Consider the following 21,163-nt stretch of genomic DNA (forward strand, 5'->3'; position numbering starts at 1 on the left):
CTTTCATTGTTACTCAAAAAGGGTCATCCTATTTTAGTTTTGTGTTTTGTTTAAGGTTTTTTTTTTAATTTTTATCAGTTTTATTCTGCACTGAGGACGGTCACGCGGAGGTCTTGACCAAAATATTTGCACAATTTTTCCACTGGCTGTTTACTGCCCTCATTTTGTTGAGAGGGATGCAGAATAGAATCAAAACACACTATGTGCTGGCTGGCTGTGAAAAGAAAATACAAGCAATATCATTAAGTTAAAACTTAGAACTATGTTTAGAAGTTGTAGAGATGTTGGAGGGCAACCAGCCCCCCCTTTCTTTGCTCTTTTTAGGCACTCCCTTTGCTCAACACTAATAAAAAAACAACTCAACTTTTGTTCAAGCTATTTCAAAAGGTCAAATACCTAATCCTCAAGGGATGCCATGCTCCCAATAGCTACAGGGTAATGGTTGTAAATTTGCCTATTGTTAACATGAAAATTTATGACTAGTAAAGGGGGAAATATTTGACTCGCGAGTGCATCCCAAAAGGCCAAGTGCAATAAGGTCAAACTTTGAAGACTGTTGATGGGCATGTTAGACTAAATCAAAAGGCACTATGTGTATCCGGTTCATCAAAAAGGAGGATCTGCAATATTCTAAGAGCCGCTTAGAGCATGAAGTTGAAACTTGCAGGACATATGGAGAGGGATGTTAAAAAGCGTATCGAGAAAATTTACCATGCAATAAATCGGTCATCAATATTTTGGCCATAGCTTTTTCTATAATTATCAAAAGCGTAATAAGACAACGAGTCATGGGCTTTTTTCTTCTATACGACTGGCTTGTCATCAGACAAATTTTAATCGTTTTTTGTAAGCCATTAGACATATGATCATTGATTTTGTTATAATCAAGAAGTGATTTCGTTTTTGTTTGTCTCAAAAGTAATATCTGGTCTCTTTAATTATTATATGAATGTATTTCTGCTTGTCTTAAGTTTCATAAGATTCTTTACCTTTCTTTGAAAAATTTCTTTTTCAGTAAGTTTATTTTTATTACTCCACTAAAAAACACGTTGACATGATTAAGATCTTTAGATTAGGGTATTAGATATTCTCTACAATGTTGCAATTGTCCCATAGCTCTGCTAGCCACGAGACAATTTGTGGACTTTCTGAAAGGGACTGGGAAGGGATTAATAAAGAGGAGGGATTTAAACCTCCTGTATATGATTTTAAACCGTAAGAACTAAGATAGTTTTCACACTTTCCAGCCTTTCTGTTCTAAAAAATGGCATCAAAACTGTAAATTTCATTCCATATTGCGCTTATGGCAACTTTAATGAGTAAAATCTTTAATAGGCATGTAGACATAAAAATTACCTTTCAAAACAGCTTTTCAGAATAATTTTCAAGTGCCCATAAATATTTTTTCAGGATGTTACAATTTTTGGCATACGAATATTATTTTTTGGTTAGTTTACGATCCCAAATAACAACCCCAGTAAGTTTCAACCTAATACTCCAAGCCATTTCTAAGATTTTGCTGATTCAACCAGCCCGTTAGAAAACCTAAATGCACAAAGTATGTTGTGATTTAGTTCAACTTGCCCCTTAATATTCCCGGAAGTTTTCACCTTCATGACCTTAGACTTAGTAGTAGTAGTCATAGTGGTTGTAGTAGGAGTACCAGCGGCACTAGTTTTAGTATTACCAGGTATACTAACAGTAGCAGCGGTAGTAGTATGGACATAAATAACAGCTCTTGCTCCGAGGGCTGTGGGGCACTAGAACTCCGATCGAATAAGCTCCTTCCAAAGTTTCTACGACATCTCCTTCCATAAGAAATGCCTTGGCGAAAACAAAATAAAAATAATACATTTGGCCTACTTTACTCTTTATTTAGGCAGCGCTATCGTGGTGCCTGTCTATGAAATGGTAATTAAAGCATGAACAAAAAAAAATTAAGATTACTATTCGAAGATAATATTTCTCACATTTGTTACGCCAAAGGATTTTCTTTTATAATTTTTTTTTCTAGCCGAAAGCATAAAAGGAAAGTTGATTTCCCAACTGCTGAACCCTTTCTTACAGCTGTGGCTGAAACATTTGATTGTCGCTTAAAATGTACAATAGTAGGAATTAGGTTTAGTACTAGTACTTGATAATTTGCTTCGTCAAGTTTGGCTATTTTTAAGATGATTGTGCTCTGATTTCTATTTACTAGAAATGTTTCGTATTTGTCTTTCCACAATTAATCATAGCTAATTTATCTACTATGGGTTGTTTCCCCGTAGTAGCGTAACATTTGTATGCATGAATATATAATGAGTCAGATGTGATAGGCCTGAGATTGTCTGTGCAGGATTTTGACTATTGTTGTTATAGGAGCATCACCAAGTGCTGAAAACCGTGTTGTGACCAAGATGGTACCGGCATTGCACAAAGCCTCCATTCATACTAGAGGTCCCAGGGACTTCTTGCTTTCCGTTTCTAAGCCGGTTTAAGCGCTTCGGTGTAGACTTGAGAAGATGTGTTGGTCCCCGTCCCGCACTGGTATCCGGGACCATTGTTTTTCTGAGGCCAAAATAATATCAATGATTTAAAGAATATAAAAATTGGAGCTTTGAATGTTGCAAAGTTACAAAAATAACTATATTATCAATATTTTAACTAAAAAATTCAGACAATTCAATTGGACTCATTAGGAGTTTGAAAAACTCATATTCTAGGGGTAGGGAACATGAAACCAGGTAATAGAGAATGTATTTATTCAGGTAGGTAAAATGGGGAACATAGACAGGGAGTAAGGCTCATGATGATAGAGGAAGCTGCTAAGTTTTGCTTAGGCTGGGAGGTATTAATTTTATAATACTAGTCGCTGACTTTATGACTAAAAAGTGCAGGGTATCAGTTATAGAATATATGAGAGTCCCAGGTTGTAATATGTTGTTTTAATTAGGAGATTTTTACGCCCAGGTCTGTAGAAATAGTGATAGATGGTATCTTAGCCTAGGAAAATTTGGTTTAGGAAAAGAAAACAGTAATGGCTACAGACTGATGCATTTACAACTGATGCAAATATAAACATCTAGGTGTAACAAAAACAGTGTTTGGTCATACAATGGCCCATAAGCTAACATGGTATCCGCATGATGATAAGATAGAAATCCTTATTAATTATGATATTGTAAACCAAATACTGGCAGGATCAATCGAAGATATTAGGGTATATAAGAGTGCTGTTATTGATTTTAAAAGTAAAGGTCACAATCTAGTAGTGTCAAGGGTTAATTTAAAGGTGAAATTTCACAGGATAACTACCTCCCGGGAGGTCGTAATATCTGTCCACACCAGGATAAGGATTTGAGAGTAAATTTCCAGTAACAGTTGAATACTAAACTGTAGAGCTTAAAATTTTACAATTTAGAAGATGGATTGAGTAACTTAGGAAAATATTGTGTGAAGTCGCTGATGGCGTCTAGGGGAAGAAAGTATGGAACACAACCAGGAATATTAGTGAATATGCTTTGTGTTTAAATGAGAAGAGAAGGGGCTTATACAAGAATTATCTGAGTGATAGATAATATGAAAATAAGTGCAATGTAAAGAAAGTCGAGAAAGCATTAAAATATGAACTAAGATGGTGTGAAGTGAAGGCCATGGATCAAGTTTTGGAGGATCTGGAAGACGCAGCTAGATGGTATAATAGTAAAATATTTTAATGGCTTGTTTGTAAATTGAGAGGGAGCAGTCAGTCTGTAATTGACCCAGTTAAAGATAGAGGTGGGGCAGCAATTGGTAATAAGGAAAGAACTAAAGAGAGATGGTGGAACGTATTGAGAATGTGCTAAACCAAGATAGAGTTGCAGGAAAAGATATAGAGGAAAATGAAAAAGTTTTTGATACCTTGGATGGGAAGGAAGATTTGTTTTGTGAGGAAAAATTAGCGTTAGTACTTAAAGGATTAAAAATAGTAAGGCCCCAGGTACAGTTAGTGTGGTAAATGAGTTCCTTAAATATGGTGGCTCTGAGGGTAGAAATGAGTTACTGAAGATTATGAATGCGATTTTTGAAAAGGGGGAAGTTCCTAGCGATTTTACGGAAAACCTGATGAAAAAACTCTATAAGAAACTCTACTGGAGATTATGAATATGACTTTTTATAAAGGGGAGGTTCTTAGCGGTTTTAGGGAAAACCTGATTAAACCACTGTATAAGAAAGGAGATAAGAGTGAGTGTGGCAATTATCAAGACATTAGCCTGGTCTGTGTGGGTAGCAAATTACTTGGTAATATGATACTTTTTAGACTGAGAGATGCTGTAGACTAAGTTATAAGAGAAGAAGAGAGCGGTCTTAGAAAGGGTAGAGGATGTGTCTACCAAATTTTTACTCTTAGGTCAATAATTGAGAAGTGCCTGAGTTATCAAACGCCTTTAGTCCTCAGTTTTATAGATTATTAACGAATTTTTGATTCTATTGATTGAAGAGCTTTAACGAAGGTCTTATTCTTGTATGGTATACCAGACAAATACACAAAAGAGGTTTTAGTGATAATAACAGTGCTTAGGAAAAGTGATAAGAAATGAGATTAGTGGCTGGTTATGTAATAAGTCATGAGTTAAGCAGGGTTGTTTCTACCTTCCCCCCTTATACTGATAATTTTGAGGGATTTGTCTTAAGGAACATAGGAAAGGCAATGCGAGAGTACGGATTCAAGTTGGAAAGAAAAACTTTCCCGGACTTATATTACACTGATAATTTAAATATCCTAGTTGAAAGTTTAAGCAAAATGAATGAATCTTTAGAGTTTTTTGCGAGTTCAGGGTGCTAGAATAGGTTTGAAAATTATTGTTAAGAAGACCAGGTAGACTGATAAGAAAAAATAAAAGGTGACGTTTGGTAACGAAAAGATTATTCAGTTGGACAGCTTTACTCACCTTGGTAGTATTATCACTGAAAATGTTAAATGTAGAATAGCCAAGGCTCTGGGTATTTTTTCAAAGCTGAAAAAGTTTTGAAGAATAGAAAGATAAGCCTGCCAACCGAGATTTGAATATTGGAAGCAACAGTGATGACAGTGATCGGATATGGTTCTGAAGCATGGGTGCTCCAAAAAGAGGAGGAAGATTTACTAACACCAAAAACAAGAAGATTTGCTAGATATTTTCCGAAGAAATTGACTACGGATTCTTCTAAGTACCTGGCTGACTGACTGTATTTCAAACAGTGGGCTTTATAAGAAGTATGGTTCAATCCCAGTTTCTAGGGCTATAATGAGAGATAGCAAAATTAATATGATTAAAATTTAAGATTACTAACCATGCTAGTAGCGTCCTTATTGAATAGTTACACTTTTCGTCCATTGATACAGACTCAACTTCTTCAGTGCACAGTTGGGTGACTTCTTGTAAGTAATTGTCTTGGAATAATGTGTTATTTTTCAATATCACATTTGAATCGAAGAATTCAAAATTGGTATCGGTTGGCTTCGGACAGTTGGTATTCACGAACAGATAGAAATAGTGAATTGTAGGAGACTCAGAGCTATTGTGTCCAGCTAAAAAATTTCTAAAGTCCTCTGAAACACGGTCTTTTTGTGTCTTCTTTTTTCCTTCCTTTAAAATTGTTTCCTTCAAAAATTTCTCTAGATCCTGTTTTGATGCATTTTCATTCAATTTACGAGCCTTTACTTCTAAAACAATAATTGACTATTTAGTTATTAGTAAAAAATCACCCAGTTCTTCAGTTTTGTTATTAGATTTAAGGCTGTAAAAGATATAAATAGGGAGAGTTAATTGCTTCAATTGATTGTAAACCTTATATTCTGCTTCGAACCCATTGAGACCTTGACTACCAATTTTTCCAATCACATCAGGAACTAGTACTAGTTTGTCAATGTCGAAGAGACAGCTTTTGTCAATATAGTCCAGTAAAACCTGCTCAGCTGCTTGTAAGAATGGTCTGGTTTCCTTTTCTCCTGGAAGTTGTATCTTCCCACAGCAAGAGCATTCAAATAAATCCTCGTTAGAGTTCATTCCGAACACTTCTGCATTACATTTAACAGAATATAAAAGCAACTGGTAAAGATTATTCTCTTAGTCAAATAGTGTGAGTGTCAGTTTTAATCTATCAGCATAATTGAAAGCTTTCTTCTTCTTATCTTGGATGTAAAAATTACGCCACTGAAAAAGAAACGAAATTCAGCATATTTAATTATGACAGAAAACTAGAATTTCCACAAAAAACTTTAACACCACAAAATAGGATGGTATTGCAGACGTAAATTAAAAAATACTGTTTCCTTTGGATTTTTGGCTCGAGTGCAGAATTTAATTGAAGTTTTCAGGAAAGAAAATATTGAAAATGACTAAATATGGTACTAGCTGTTGGGGCATTTCGCGCCATATATATATATATATATATATATATATATATATATATATATATATATATATATATATATATATATGTTTTTAACTACGTAAAACATGCGAATATACAACATTCTTCGCTGTCCCATTGTCTGTGAATATAAATAGATTGTCAGGTTTACTGACTCTTGAACATGCAACATATAATTGTCCATGGGAAAAACAATCCGTATTCAGATATATACCTCATTATTCTAATGATGTGTCCCTGTGTCCCGGTCGTCATTTATATTCCCTGTGTCCCGGTCGTCATTTGTGCCCCAGTATCCCAGTTTGTAATTTCTCTTTGAGTGTCCCGGTCGTCATTTATATTCCCTGTGTCTCGGTGTCCCGGTCGTCATTTGTGCCCGGTCTGTAATTTCTATTCGAACAATCCCTGTGTCCCGGTCGTCATTTATATAGCCCGCCTGTGCCCCCGGCGTCCCCGTTGTAGCTGTGTCCCTATGTCCCGGTCGTTATTTATATTCCCTGTGTCCCGGTCGTGATTTGTGTCCGGGTGTCCCAGTCTGTAATTTCTCTTTGAGGTTCCCGGTCGTCATTTATATTCCCTGTGTCCTGGTCGTCATTTGTGTCCCGGTGTCCCGGTATGTAATTTCATCAGTTGACAAACATGACATCAGTCGACAAACAACTTCATGACGCATACAGCTCAATCCTTATAATGACGTCAGTCGACAAACATGACGTCACTCGACACACACACACACACACAGACAACTTATTTTTATATATATAGATTGCCCACATACTGATCCTGACAAATTTATAATGAGCTAGCTACATTCATCAGGACTTCCTATAAAGCAATTCCTACAGACATATCTACAACGGAACAAGCTTAAGGTGATCGGGAGCCATGAAATGAATAAATATTTTTAACTAAATATTTATAAATAATTTTTACTTATCATAAATAGTAAAATCATGTTATGATCATAAGAATTTCCAAATAGGACTATTATAGGAACATTTTTTGCACAAAAAAAATTTCTTGACACACAAGAAAATAGTACAGTGTACTAATCAAATTAAAATAACAGAATTAATTATAAGAAAGTGAAACTAATGATATAAATTAAATTAATTAATTGGATTGATAAGTTATTAATCTCTAAATGAATAATCCTAACGAATGAATAGTTTCATATAGTGATACCTACATACATAACTAAACTGAGTTAGCGAAACTTTATCGGGAGCAGTGGAATGAACAGATATCATTTGGTCAGATATGTGAAATCTACAGCAATACTCTGGACTTTGATTAGAAAAACAATAGTTTAACCTAAAAATTATCAAATTTAATGCAGACATCATAAAAAAACTCAGGTTAGATACGATTGTAAAAAGTAATTTAATGACTTGTCAAAAGAATTGTGATGTGAAAAAAAGTCGAGAAGAGGTTCGAACAATCTGAACCATATTTGATATTTCAATTACATTTCGCATAGCCAACTGTCTTCAGCCAAGCTTTGGACCTATGCTTGCCTGGTTTGACTCAACGCGGTTGAGTCAGGAATTTTTGGCTCGAGTCAAAGCTTTGCTAGAAAACAGTTTAAATTTACTGAATTAATGATGGGTCTTGAGTCAAGTCGCCCAATGCTCACATTGCACGAACTCTTCAAAATGTAATTATTCTCTATTTCTTTTTTTCCCTGGTTTCCGACCCTAAACCCTTGCAGGGAGTTATTTGATGTTGAATTTCAGTATCGATGATAACATCTGATATCAGTATCGTATACAATTTGTTCTGGCTGTGTTTTCAGCAAATAGTTGCTGTTGGGTGTTAGTTATTTTTTGTAATGGGTCACTGGTATTTTTTTATTGTGTTTTTTTCTTTTTTCGTTTTTTTCCTCATTTGATGTTAATACTTTTGTTTTTGCTTACTATCAGTATTCTATGTATATATGTTGTACGCTTCTTTTGGTTCAATAATAATCTTACCGCAAACCCTTTCACAACACTAGAATAGCTGCAATCTTCTATACTCAAACATTATCAGAAAAAATGAGAAAACAAGATTTTTTAGCTGAAAGTAAGGAGCAACTTTAAAGCTCAAAAGAAATAGAAATTATTCCATATATGGAAGGGTTGCCCACCCCTTCTCAATAGCTTGCTCTTCACCCTAAAATGCCTAGCACTTTTAAAATTACTTCGTTTCTAATTAAACAGCCTTTGTGTTTCAGGAATTGTTCTTAGAAATCGTGACAAACTGTCAAACTTTAGTGTAAAGAGCAAGGTATAGAGGAGGGGGCAACCCCTTCATATACGGAATAATTTCTGTTCGTTTTAATGTTGTTCCTTACTTTCAGTTTTCCTTATTTAATTTCATAATGTTTTGAATTAAAACAGGTTTTGAATTTGGCTTACCGTGAATGAATAATTAAAAACGAAATTTGCATGTTAATTTTACTTTTTTTAAACTAATAATATCCTTATAATAAACTAATTTTGATTTTTTGTTTCAGTTGTTTAATAATGACTCCTGAATCACAAAGGCTATTTAATTAGAATAGTAACCTATGTTAGAGGGTCAAAAAGAAACTCTAGCATAAGAGCGACATACTGAGGAAAGACAACCCATCTCATATACGTAATATTTTCTTCTCGTTTTAAGTTTTATTGTTGGTTCTTACTTTCAGTTGAAAAAACTTGTTTATTATTTAATTACTAATCGTTTTTCAAATAATCACGGGAAATGCAGCTCTCCCTCCACAGAAAATTCAATCCCCCACGGAATATTTTTCCATGGAAAGATTCTTCCACGTAACTTTAATTAGTATATTTGCAGAACTAATGTTGTAAGACATAGTAATAAAACAGCAAAAGAGGTCAAAACTATTTTAATAAAAATGAGAGTAACGAGCTGAATAATTCTCCATTGACTGAAATCAATGAAAGAACAAATCTTTAAAAGATATACGTAATAATTCATGTTCGTTTGAAGTTCTAATGTTACTCCCTACTTTCAGTTTGAAAATAACTTGTTTTTTTAATTTAATAACAACCACAAGCTGAAGACATACAATATCTTTTGTTTATTTTAGTCATTAAGATAAAGTCATTAAAATTTGTTTCTTTTGTATTATTCAGTCATTATATTTTAGGCAATGGGCATTCTTGGCCCAAGCTTCGGCAGTTGTTGCCTATCCACTTTTAGCTTTCACTTCATTAGTTTTTATTTTACACTTCTTAACTTTTCTTTTCTTCGTTATCCTTATTTTCGTCTTGTTCACCATCTTCTTCTTCATTATTTTCAGTATATTCTTGGTATCTAACCGTATGTTATATTAATTTCATTGTTTTCTGTATATTAACAGTATATTCTCGGTGAAAGCATTCAATTAGTACAACTGGGCATTTGATAATGGAAACTCTTGGAACATTATTATCTGAGTTTTGCTTGCCAAGTTTGTTGTTCAATAAAAGAAGCACGTTTGAAGTGACATGCTGTCTAATAAACGAGATTTTGATGTGGATTCTAATATACAGTCGGAAGAATTTTTTTGTGCTCTAATGGTATCGAGCCGATTATTGATTATTGATAATTGAACTACAACCAGCAAGGTACCATTATTATAATGTAAGGGTCCTGAGTACATTAGTTTTCCGTTACCGGGTTTGCGTGTATGTTTGGGCCCCCAAATTCCCATCAAGGACAAATGCCTCTACCAGCGCCCGATTTCCTTTTCAAGGCCCCAATGGCCCCCTCCATATTTACCCCCTCCCCTTCCCTACCATATTTTTTTCAAGTGTCACAATATCGTAAAAGTTGATTGTGCAATCAATTTTCTGAGTTGGAGTTGAATTTCAGGTAAATACTACCGGTGATTTGTTTCCCGGCACCTTTTTGACATTTTTTGATATCTGATAATTTTAAGAATAATGGGTTATCTGATATTGAGCAATCATTAATTTTGTCTGTGAAGCAATACAACAAATTCAAGCGGACCCATATCAAGACTTCTGGGAATTTCTTGGCATGTTTCCAAGGTTTTCAAGAATGCTATTTTTCATTGCATAATCATTCATGTTGTTGGTGAAACATTAAAATACATTTTGTGACAGCCCTGAAATCTGGTCTTTTGAGATAACAACTGAGCCAACAACATTTTTAGCTTCTAGGCAGTTTTCCATTGATCTTATGAAATTTAAGTCTATTATATGAATCGAACGTGAGACCCATTATTTTCTACGGTAAAAGAGTGACAAGTTACGAGATTGAACTAACATGTCATCAATGAAATTATATTTTTAGAAAAGCATTCTAGGCAGTCAATGTATTGTTTCTCGGATGTTGGCCAAATGGTGCTAAGCGTCACTACATCGTAACAATGCTTTTGCACAATCGATTTCTTAGTTGGATATATGATAAATACAATCAGTGATATGTTTCTGGGCACATTTTTTGGCATCATTCCGACAATGTAGATAACAGAGTGATTTGAGATGCTGTCTGGACAGACATATTCTATTGTTGGTAAATGAAACTTGTTTTGATCTCCAAAAAATCAATAAAAAAAAAAGGTGTTTTGCATAAAACAAACTCAGCTACTTGGTAAATTCCAAGTCTTACAATTGGTGACTGAGTATCAACAATCAACAAAAAAAAGTACTTGTGCATGGAAAAAACTCAGCTACTTGGTAAATCCAAGTTTTTTATTGGTTACTGAGTATCAATAAATAGTAAAAAGATACTTTTACACAGAACAAACTCAGCTACTTGGTAAATTCCAAGTCTTTTAATTGGTGAATCAGTATCAAAATTAACAAAAAAAACACTTTTGCATAGAACAAACTAAGCTGCTCTGTAAATTCCAAGTCATTTGATTTTTGACTGAGTATCAAAAATTAATAAAAAAAGCACTTTTGCATTGAACAAACTCAGTTACTTGGTAAATTCAAAATTTTTTAATTGGTGACTGAGTATCAAGAATTAATAATAATAATAAAAAAAAATACCAAGTAGCTGAGTTTGTTCTATACTAAAGTTTTTTTTTTATGAATATTTGATTCTCAGTCACCAATTGAAAGACCTTGAATTTACCAAATAGCTTAGTTTGTTCAAAGAACATCTCAGTCAAGAACAATTGCGCATAGAACAAACGCAGCTACTTGTTAAATCCAAATTTTTTAATTGGTTTTAAGAATTCAAAATTAATTGAAAAATAGTACTTTTGCATAGAGAAAAACTCAACTGCTCTATAAATTCCAAGTCATTATAATTGGTGACTGAGTATCAAACATTGTTAAAAAAGCACTTTTGCATAGAACAAACTCAGCTACTTGATAAATTCCAAGTCTTTTAATTGGTGACTGAGAATCAAAAATTAATAAAACTTAGACCTACGTTCCCTGAGCAACGTGAAGTGTTGCGGCAATCTTTCTCCTGCTTTTCCGAATAAAATGTTGCGAGAGCAACACTTTAGTTTTGTTTCTTTGCTATCGGTTAAACGCTGAAGTTGTCAGCCTATCGAAGCTTTTAAAACATTATGTTTAAAGAAGAACTCGATCAGTAATCATATGATCAAAGGCTATTCCTCAGCGTTGAAAAAACAAAAACAACAAAAGAATAGCAAAAGAAGGGACTAAATTGACTTTGCAGCCATTTGAAGTTTATCCTTTTCAATCGTAGACATCGTGACAGATGAAAACTTGGAACAATATCTTATATAATCTAATTGGTATTATAAAGCTATCCGTAACTTTTCAGGATTAAAATACTATAGATGACACTCTATTAATTATTACGAAACTGCCTCGTTGTTTTACGATATCGTTTGTACCCGTTGCGTAAACACTTAATTCTAGGTTACAGTGAGTATGGGTAGGCTACACCAACTAGCAAAAGTTACAAACCCCTCTTTACTAAAGATGATTATAGCCTAACAGACGATTATTACTTACAAGTCCCCTACAAATCTTACCACTGGAAACAACTCGGTCTTATCATCAAATACACTGGAAACAAATAATAGGTACACCAAATAACAAAACTTGAAAACCCCTCACCGCCGAAGATGATTATGAGCTAACAGCTGACCTTTCCTTACAAGTCCCCTACATGTCTCACAATTGGTATCGGCTTATTTTTGGTTTCAGTGTGTACCCTACTACTGAAGTTGTCAGCCCCTTGAAACTTTCAAAAATTGTTTTCAAAAATTTTTTTTTTCAGTGATAACATTTTTGTTCGATTTGCAGATGTTGAGGATGTATTCATTTCCATTTTTGAAAGTTATAAAACAAGAAAATGTGATTGAATTCATAGATTTTAGGAAGTCAAAGACTCTTACCTATTAGAGTAAGCCATTTGATCTGAGCAAACACGGTGAAACAGAAAGGGTAGTACATATTCGCAATTTTGCTTTTAAATAGGCTCACCTATTTACTTTATGATAAGGTTTCGAAGGTGGTTAATTTGTATAAATACTGGATGGAAAAAATTGACGCCTAGACTTTTGAAAATTGCCTTCTTCTGTGTATCTTTGTCAGAAAAAAAAATCAAGAATAATTACACAAAAGATTTTTTCTGTGTAAATCAGGGTAAGGGAGGTATAGATTTCTGGAAGGCAGGGGGCCCTGAGTATTTTTTTCAAAAATTATCTTCACTAAGCAAAGCTCGTCCTCATAGGGCTGCATATTAAAGCTGAATAAAATAGATAAAGAGTATGGGCTGGCAAGTCTGTATCTAGGATTTTTTTTTTTTTTTGGGGGGGGGGGGTACAAAAAAGTCATCCGTGGACTTAGTCTAACGGTTAACCATGGAGACCGTCTGTCCACTTCTTACGAACGAGGACACGTCGTCAAGGCATACTTTTGTATCTTTAAGGGCTTTCCAAAGAAATTAGAATTGCCGACGCGAGACCTTGCACAGGTCAGTCCTTAACTGGGACAAAACCAAGAAAATAATAGAAAATATTTCCAGATGAGGTGTGGCAGAGGCAAACATATAGCTGCTTTATGTTGGAAATTTTTGCCGTTTGGTCAGCACCAAAGACCAAGGACTTGCGTTAACAATTTCCACAATGTACTGTTGAAGGATTTATCCACAAGCGGCAAGCGGCCATCATTTTGAGATGGATCTGGATCCATGAATGAAATGGGACTGGAATCATCCTTATCCCAAAGGAAAAGCTGGTGCATTCTGCAAAATATACAGTTTAAACAATCAGTCTCAGTTTTTGACGATTTTTTGAGCCGGCACTGCCCTTGCTGTGTCTATCTGGTTGATGATGTTACCCTGCCTTTTCTCCATAACAGTAATGAAGTTGGTTGTGGTTAAAGTATATTTTTTTTTGTGAAACTAGGTTTCTTGGTGACTTGTGTAGCATTCAATTGCATCCTTCCAGTTCCGGAAGGGTTCGCTGAAAAGGTCACCTAGGCACTGGTGGCTGCCTTTGCCATCTGTTTCGGATGACAAAAAGAAGACAGAAGGACAAAAGCACAAATGTCTCAGCAAAGCCGAAACAAATAAGCTAACCCAACTGAAACTTCAACTTTCTTTTCCCAGATATTTGAAAAGTATATGTAATATCTGGAGTCCAAAGACTCTTTAGCAGACGAAGTTTGAACACCGTGTCGACTGACTACGATTTGTGGACAAGACTTCCGATGCTTTTTGGAATCAAATAAGATTGGGTAATAGCCTTCTATAAAGTGACTGCTTCGAGTGGACTGGAATTTCAATCAATTTTAGTGGTTAACCTGAGCATCAGCAACTGCTTCCGTTCTATTTAAGCCCTTAGGGGTAGATGAACAATACCCAGACGAACCACCAACGTCACTATTACAAATAACTAACCTTGTTCGCTTGGGTGCAAAAAACGATTTTATATTACATTTCCTTTTCGTTTTTCGAATCGGTCTTCACTTAGGAAAGTCGGAGACTAAACACTAAACTGACAAAACAAACTCGCCTTTTGGGCTGGTACCAATTATTTGTGAGCATAAAATTTCTAATTTGAGAGAAAAATTTACATATAATGTTTGGATTCACTTTATCCTACTTGCAACAGACACTTCGTTCGGCATGGTGATGCAGAGATAAATGTCACACAATTAGCACTGTTGTTACGTAAAATGCAAGTAATAACAGTAATAATCCTCCGCACATTTATTTAGTAGTAAAAAAAAAATTTAGAAAAGCAAAAATAGCGAAAAGTCAGCATGGTATCGTACACAGAGGCAGTTCTACATTTATGGGATAGTACGTGAATCCAAAACACAAAAAGTAGAACGTTATCAGTGATCACTAATTGTTTCAGTTACAATTAACAGAATTTGGGGCTATATTGGAGTTTTGATTTAAATATTGGAAGTAAAAATTAAAACAATTAAGTGATTCCTGGAGCTGATCCCTCCCCCCTACTAAGTTTTGTGACAAAACTACAAACAATTTGACCTATCTAGCTACAGTACGAATATTATTATAAAATGCACTAAGTATTATTTCCATTTTCGATAATTTCTTTTCATGTTTTTCAATGAACAAAAATTTCTTGTTTTCAAAAAATTTTTGTTTTTCAGTGATAACATTTTTGTTCGATTTGCAGATGTTGAGGGTGTATTCATTTCCATTTTTGAAAGTTATAAAACAAGCAAATGTAAATGAATTCATAGATTTTAAGAAGTCAAAGACTCTTACCTATTAGAGTAAGCCATTTGATCTGAGCAAACACGGTGAAACAGAAAGTGTATTACATATTCGCAATTTTGCTTTTAAATAGGCTCACCTATTTACTTTATGATAAGGTTTGGAAGGTGGTTAATTTGTATAAATACTATTGTGGACTAGGAAGTGTAATGAACCCCTGTTTTTTGTGCTTTTTTACATTAAAAATGAGGATGGATTAATAAAACAAAGAATATCTGCTTAAAGGAAAGAACGGAGTTGAAGCTTAAAACGAGCAAAAGTTTTAAAGTTACTGAATAATTTATTCTCAAAATTATTGGGGGAGGGGGAAGGATTCTGGTTATTTTGGTTGTCTTAACATCTTTATTGCTTGCTTCTGGAAGCATTTATATTGCTCTCAGAAGTTTTGATTGTTGCTCGTTTGTTTGTCAAAGGGCATAAGGCATACCTGACACACAAGTCTACCACTGAATAACCGAATATAACCCGACACCAACACTTTTAAAGAATGTTATTGTTTTTTATTTCTTGTTGATATCGCTCAAAGGACATGGCAATTTTAATTATAGGTACTCTCTAATGTGCTGCCTTTGCATCTCTTGCTTGGTGATTGCACCTAGTCTCTTATAGAGGAATTTAGCTTGTTAGGTTTTTTACAGGTTCCTGACATGACTGGTTCATCTTTCTGATGTCAAGTTTATTCCCAGAATTTTCATAGAAGAGATTTATTTTTGCTGACAAAATCATTGGATTAAAAATGATGTAATGCCACTACAAATTGAGTAAATCTAAACGGTAGATCTGGATTACAATCAAAATAAAATATAATTGTAATATAATGATAAGGTCTGTTCAATTGGCAACTTTTTTATCATTTTCAAAAAAATTTGTAAGAACTGTATCTGTAAGAAGAATGCATGTACCTAACCTTTTAAACTCTTTCACGGGCCAAGACATTGAGAAAATTTTAATCTAATTCTCACGCCCTTCCGTTCTTTTTCCTTTCAGTTTTCCTATGGTATTGGTAATATTTCCTTTACCGAGATCTTATTTGCTGTTTTAAAATAATCTCAGAAAGTATTTTCATATTCTCCATGTCTTAAAATAAACTCAAATTTCTTCAGAACCCATTTTTGGCTCTGTTAACGACTGCATGCATCCATACTTCTAAAAGACCTGATTGAGGTTTGTTATTTGTTAGCACCACTGGGCTCGATCCCAAGGCCGTACTGATCGAACATCCAAGCAATGGTACTAGTTGATCCTACGTCACAAGATCATAAAAGTATATATTTATATGCATGTATGGATCAATTTATTGTTCATCTTAAATTAAAAATACAACATTGATGGAATATAAAGAAACAATTACTGAAGCTTAATAATTACAATAATAAAAGTATATATATATATATATATATATATATATATATATATATATATATATATATATATATATATATATATATATATATATGTATACACATATATATTAGTACTTAAATTACTATTGGTAATTAAAGAAAAATAAACTGTCACACGCAGCCTAATTTCTAAAAAGCTCTATTTCAAGATGGCAGAAATAAATGAAAACATGAATGGCATTTGGAGTGAAACAGCTTGGTTATTAAATTAAACGTACGAACCGGATTTTATTTATGTCTTCTGATTTCTTAAGAAGCTTTGGTTAATTTTTTTTTTTTCGAAATCAGCCTCTGTTGAACCCACAAACTTTATTTTTGGTCAGAATACGGCTGGTAAAATCAATAATGCTCAGGGTGAATTTAATATTTGCTATATGTGGTTTTAAACAAGATATTGACTTTTTTACTACAAAAGAAAGTGTTTTGTGTCTCCTTTGTTTTTTCAGTGGCTACGTCCAATTTTGTCGATATCTCTTTATCTATCACAACTTTGACAAACAGGTTCGTTCAATTTGATATGCAAAGTTTAATGGGGTTTGTCTTATTACTACTGCTTCTTTGAAGGCTATAAAGAAATATAAGGATGCTAATCTTAACAGAGATCTAATAAAAGGGAGCCAATGTTTAACCCTTTCCCATTGCTAGTTGGTTCCCAATCACTTACGAAACAAAAAGGACTAGAACTCTCAATTTCGGCTGTAAAAAGCGCCCTCCGTGGTTTTTACGACCATTAGGTTGAGGAAGAGGAAGCCCTCCTCCTATACGGAATGCTCATTCTGGGGTCAAATATTACTCTTTATTTTGATAATAACAGCGTAGAATAGAAATATTCCCAGAAATCAAGTAGAAATAAACAGCAATTTCACATTTTTGATCTGTTTTTTTTTTTTTCGGAATTTTGATATTAATAGACACATCAATAGAATTCTCTTATCATACTGATTCCAAATATATAAGGTTTATCAAGAATTTATCATTAATCATAATTCATAAAATTTATTTTTACTGTTACCTATCAAAAGTTAAGAGCCTGAGAAAATTTGCATGATTTTAGAAAAGAGGGTAAACATTCCCTAAAAGTAAAGGAATCTAATGAAAATCCCACCACTAGATTTAGCGTACCAGAGAACCCTATTGTATAAGTTTCAAGCTCCCATATGGCAAAATGTAGATTTTTTTTTTGCCTAAAGAAAGATAAGGGATCAGTGTTTATTTTTGATTACTTTTTTTAGAGTTGATCGTATTGAAATAATGTTCATTGAAGATCGGTAGAGAGCGAAATTAACGTAAATTAAAACTTTTACCGTCCTTTTTAAGGGACCTCAAAGATTGAAGGGCAACTAACCTCCTCGGGGAACTATTTTCTAGAAAAACAGCCATGGGAGGGGGCCTCTAGCTTACCAAGTTTTCCCCAAAGACGTCTAATCAAGACGTCTTACTTATTTTTATTTGTCTTACTTTCTCTATGCCACCTCAAATTTGCATGCGGATATTTTTTACGGGGAATTGTCCGGGGACTATTTTTGCGGTAAATTGTCTGCAAGAAATTTTAAGAGGATAAAGGCGGTTTATTTTACGTGGTAGTAAGTTTTCACAGAGTTTTTGGTGAAGGGAGGGAATTTTACATGGAGGGTGAGCCAGATTTACTGGCATTTTTTGAGAAGCGATCAGTAAATAAATTTTAAAAAACAAGTCTTGTTTTTTAACAAGACACTCTCAGCTGAGAGTGACGAGAAATACTAAAATTCGAAACGAACAGATATTATTCCGTATACGAAGGGGTTGCCCCTCTCCTCAGTAGCTTGCTCTTGAGCTTGCTTATATCAATTTTAATGTTTGATTTTCTATTCCTAAACCAATGCATAATTACTTCTAACGAACCTGACAAAACTTGATTGAAATATCTTAGCGGATCTAAGACATCTTTGCTAAAACCATTAACACTCTCGGGTAATTCAATGGGCTGTAGCATCATTAGGCCAAGCAAGGGAGGAGTTGATGTAACGGCTAAACAGTTTGTTGTTAATAGGTGTTTAAAATATAGATCCAAATCACTCCTGAGAAATTTCTCAGTCTCTTTCAAACCAAAATATGAAATGAGATTTCTACCAAATAGATGATATTCACCTGAACAATCCTTGTTGAACATTGAACCAACCGAGGAATCCAAAGAAACTACGCCCATTTGAATGGATCTGGACCATAAAGAAAAACTTGAGTTATGTCTAGTCCGTTGGTTACGAATTGAAGGACGATTCTGCTTTATGATGGGCATTATAGGGAAAAGTATTGTTTCTATTATAAAAATCAGAGTCTCAACTAAAAATGAAAAGGGATGGCCATGAACTTTTTCAAATTTGGTGTTGTTTTCCAAAGCATGGGTCATTTCAATAACAGTTTTCGTTTTTATTTGCCCATTCCAGTCTTTCAAATATTCTTCGATTTTATCACTAACCAGCTCAATGTTTACTTGTTTTTTCTTTTTACCACAGTTAACAATGATTCTCGTATAACTGTTGAAATTATTAAGGATTTCATTCAAAAACAACACTATCTGCCACACAATAATCATTTTTACGACGAAACTTTTGAAAAAGGATTCTGAATCGCAGCAAAGCTCTTTTAAAAAATCTTTAAAAAATTTCAGTTTAATACTCTGGTGATTTGTCTCGGAACTCTTCTTTCTTTCTTTTTTTTTGTTGCTTTTTTTTTGTGACTATCGGCTCTTAAGAAATGGTACTTAAAATACAAGAAGTAAAAAGGAAATGTCCAATTTAGACAAGGACTGTTGTAAATTCCTACGAAATTAAATCTTTCGATTTCTCGAAAGATTTTTTCTAGTTCATATTTTTCCTTGTAAGAGCTATCTGGACAAATTTCGGGTGAACAGGTTTCTAAACGGTCTGCTATTTCAGCAATTAATATATTACTCTCTGTATAGACAACGGTAACACTGGTGACCGCCCTACTTATTGCTTCTGTAAGGTCATCCACAAGACCAAGGTGTCTACACTTTTCATCATCAGAGAAACAATTTAGACAAGATACCAAGTTAATATCTGAAACGTTAATATCTATTAACGATCCGTACTCTTTCCAGACCCTTTCAATTAGGTCATTAGATGTTTTTGGAAATAATTTGTCTCTGTCTGGAAATGAGGAAGAATTGTTAAGAACACATACGATAACGTGATTAAACTCCATTCCTCTTAGTGAAAATGATTCACCAATATGCGCTTGTTCACGGGCATTACTTATGAGATGTGCATCTTCAATTTTTAGATCTTCACTTAAAGCATTATTGATAGATACCAAATCTCTTAAAAAATTCGTAGTTATGGGATCGTCTTTATCAGCACTAGAATAAAAAAAGAATAGTATAAACAATGTAATATTTACAAAACTAGCATAATACACTCTTTTAAGGTCAATCTCCTAGGTTGAAAGCAAATTCTATTTCCAATAACATTGAAGTACGCTACGAGATTTCCTCTTTTCTCATTGGCTTAATTGCTCCTTGAGGGTTGTACCAGAATATCTAAAGACTGTTGACTTTCCTTGAACATTACGACCGGATCTAAAAGGAATTTAGATTTTTCACATGTCTAATTGGTAACAGCTGACCATTTGAATTTGGTTGATTACAAGTCAGATAACAGTTTAGCATTTGAATTTTCACAATGGGCAGAAAAAAATACAAAAACAAAAAAGGGACGGGAAAACCTGAGACATTAGTAAGTTCTATCTCAACGTTATAGTAGAATGTATTACTTTTATTCATTTACAAGTTACTATTTCAAACAGTTCGTGGTAACAAACTGTAGTAAGAAGCGACTAGGCTCAATAGTGACCAAAACTCTAAAAAACAAAGTTTTGATACAAATAGTTACATCAAAAGAATTGCATTTTAATCCCAATTTTAAATATATAAGTTTCATCAAGTGTAGTATTACCGGTCAAAAGTTACGAGCCTGAGAAAATTTGTCTTATTTTAGAAAATAGGCGGAAATACCGTCTAAAAGTCACAGAATCTTTAAAAAATCACACCATCAGAGTCAGCATATCCGAGAAACCTACTGTAGAAGTTTCAAGCCCCTATCATAAATATGGTGGAATTTTTTATTTTTGCCAGAAGACAGATAACGGGTGCGTATTTTTTATTTTTTTCCTCAGGGGTGATCGTATCGACATAGTTGTCCTAGAATGTAGCAAGAGGGTTCATTCTAACGTAAATTAAAAGTTATAGTGTCCTTTTTAAGTGACCAAAAAATTGGAGGGCACCGAGACCCCCTCCAATACACATTTTTCTCCAATGTGGTGACATTCAAATCAAAATTTTGAGATAGCCATTCTGTTTCACTTAGTCAAAAACCTAATAACTATGTCTTTGGGGATGACTAAATCCACCAGAGTTCCCGCGGGAGGGGCGGCAACTTATAAACTTTGATCATTGTTTACACATAATAGTTGTTAATTATGAAGTGTACAGACGTTTTAGGGGGGACTTTTTTTGTGTTGGGGTTAGGGTGGGTCGGGGGGGGGGGCAGGTTAAGTGGGAGGATCTTTCCATGGAGGAAGTATTCATAACGGAAGAGAATTTCCATGAAGGGGTCGTAGGATTTTCTAGCATCATTTACAAAAAGACAATGAGAAAATTATTTTTTTTCAACTGGAAATAATGATCAGCATTAAAACTTAAA

General features: G+C 34.1%; 1 protein-coding gene across 2 annotated transcripts in view; it reads right to left on the reverse strand.

The window, feature by feature from the left end:
• LOC136025136 (uncharacterized) overlaps positions 1 to 21,163 on the reverse strand; it is a 93,414-nt gene that overhangs the window by 25,423 nt on the left and 46,828 nt on the right. Inside the window, exon 4 of one of the 2 annotated variants that reach the window (XM_065700883.1) lies at positions 5,296 to 6,158. Coding sequence is in view for 1 of the 2 variants with exons in the window: in XM_065700884.1 (XP_065556956.1) it covers positions 19,107 to 19,821 (715 nt within the window). In the remaining variant the exon portion in view is untranslated. Of the gene's footprint in view, positions 1 to 5,295; positions 6,159 to 16,562; positions 19,822 to 21,163 lie in introns of those variants that run through there. The other variant, XM_065700884.1, reaches the window with a different exon arrangement.

Source organism: Artemia franciscana, chromosome 3 (genome assembly GCF_032884065.1).
Source record: "Artemia franciscana chromosome 3, ASM3288406v1, whole genome shotgun sequence".
NCBI lineage: Eukaryota > Metazoa > Arthropoda > Branchiopoda > Anostraca > Artemiidae > Artemia > Artemia franciscana.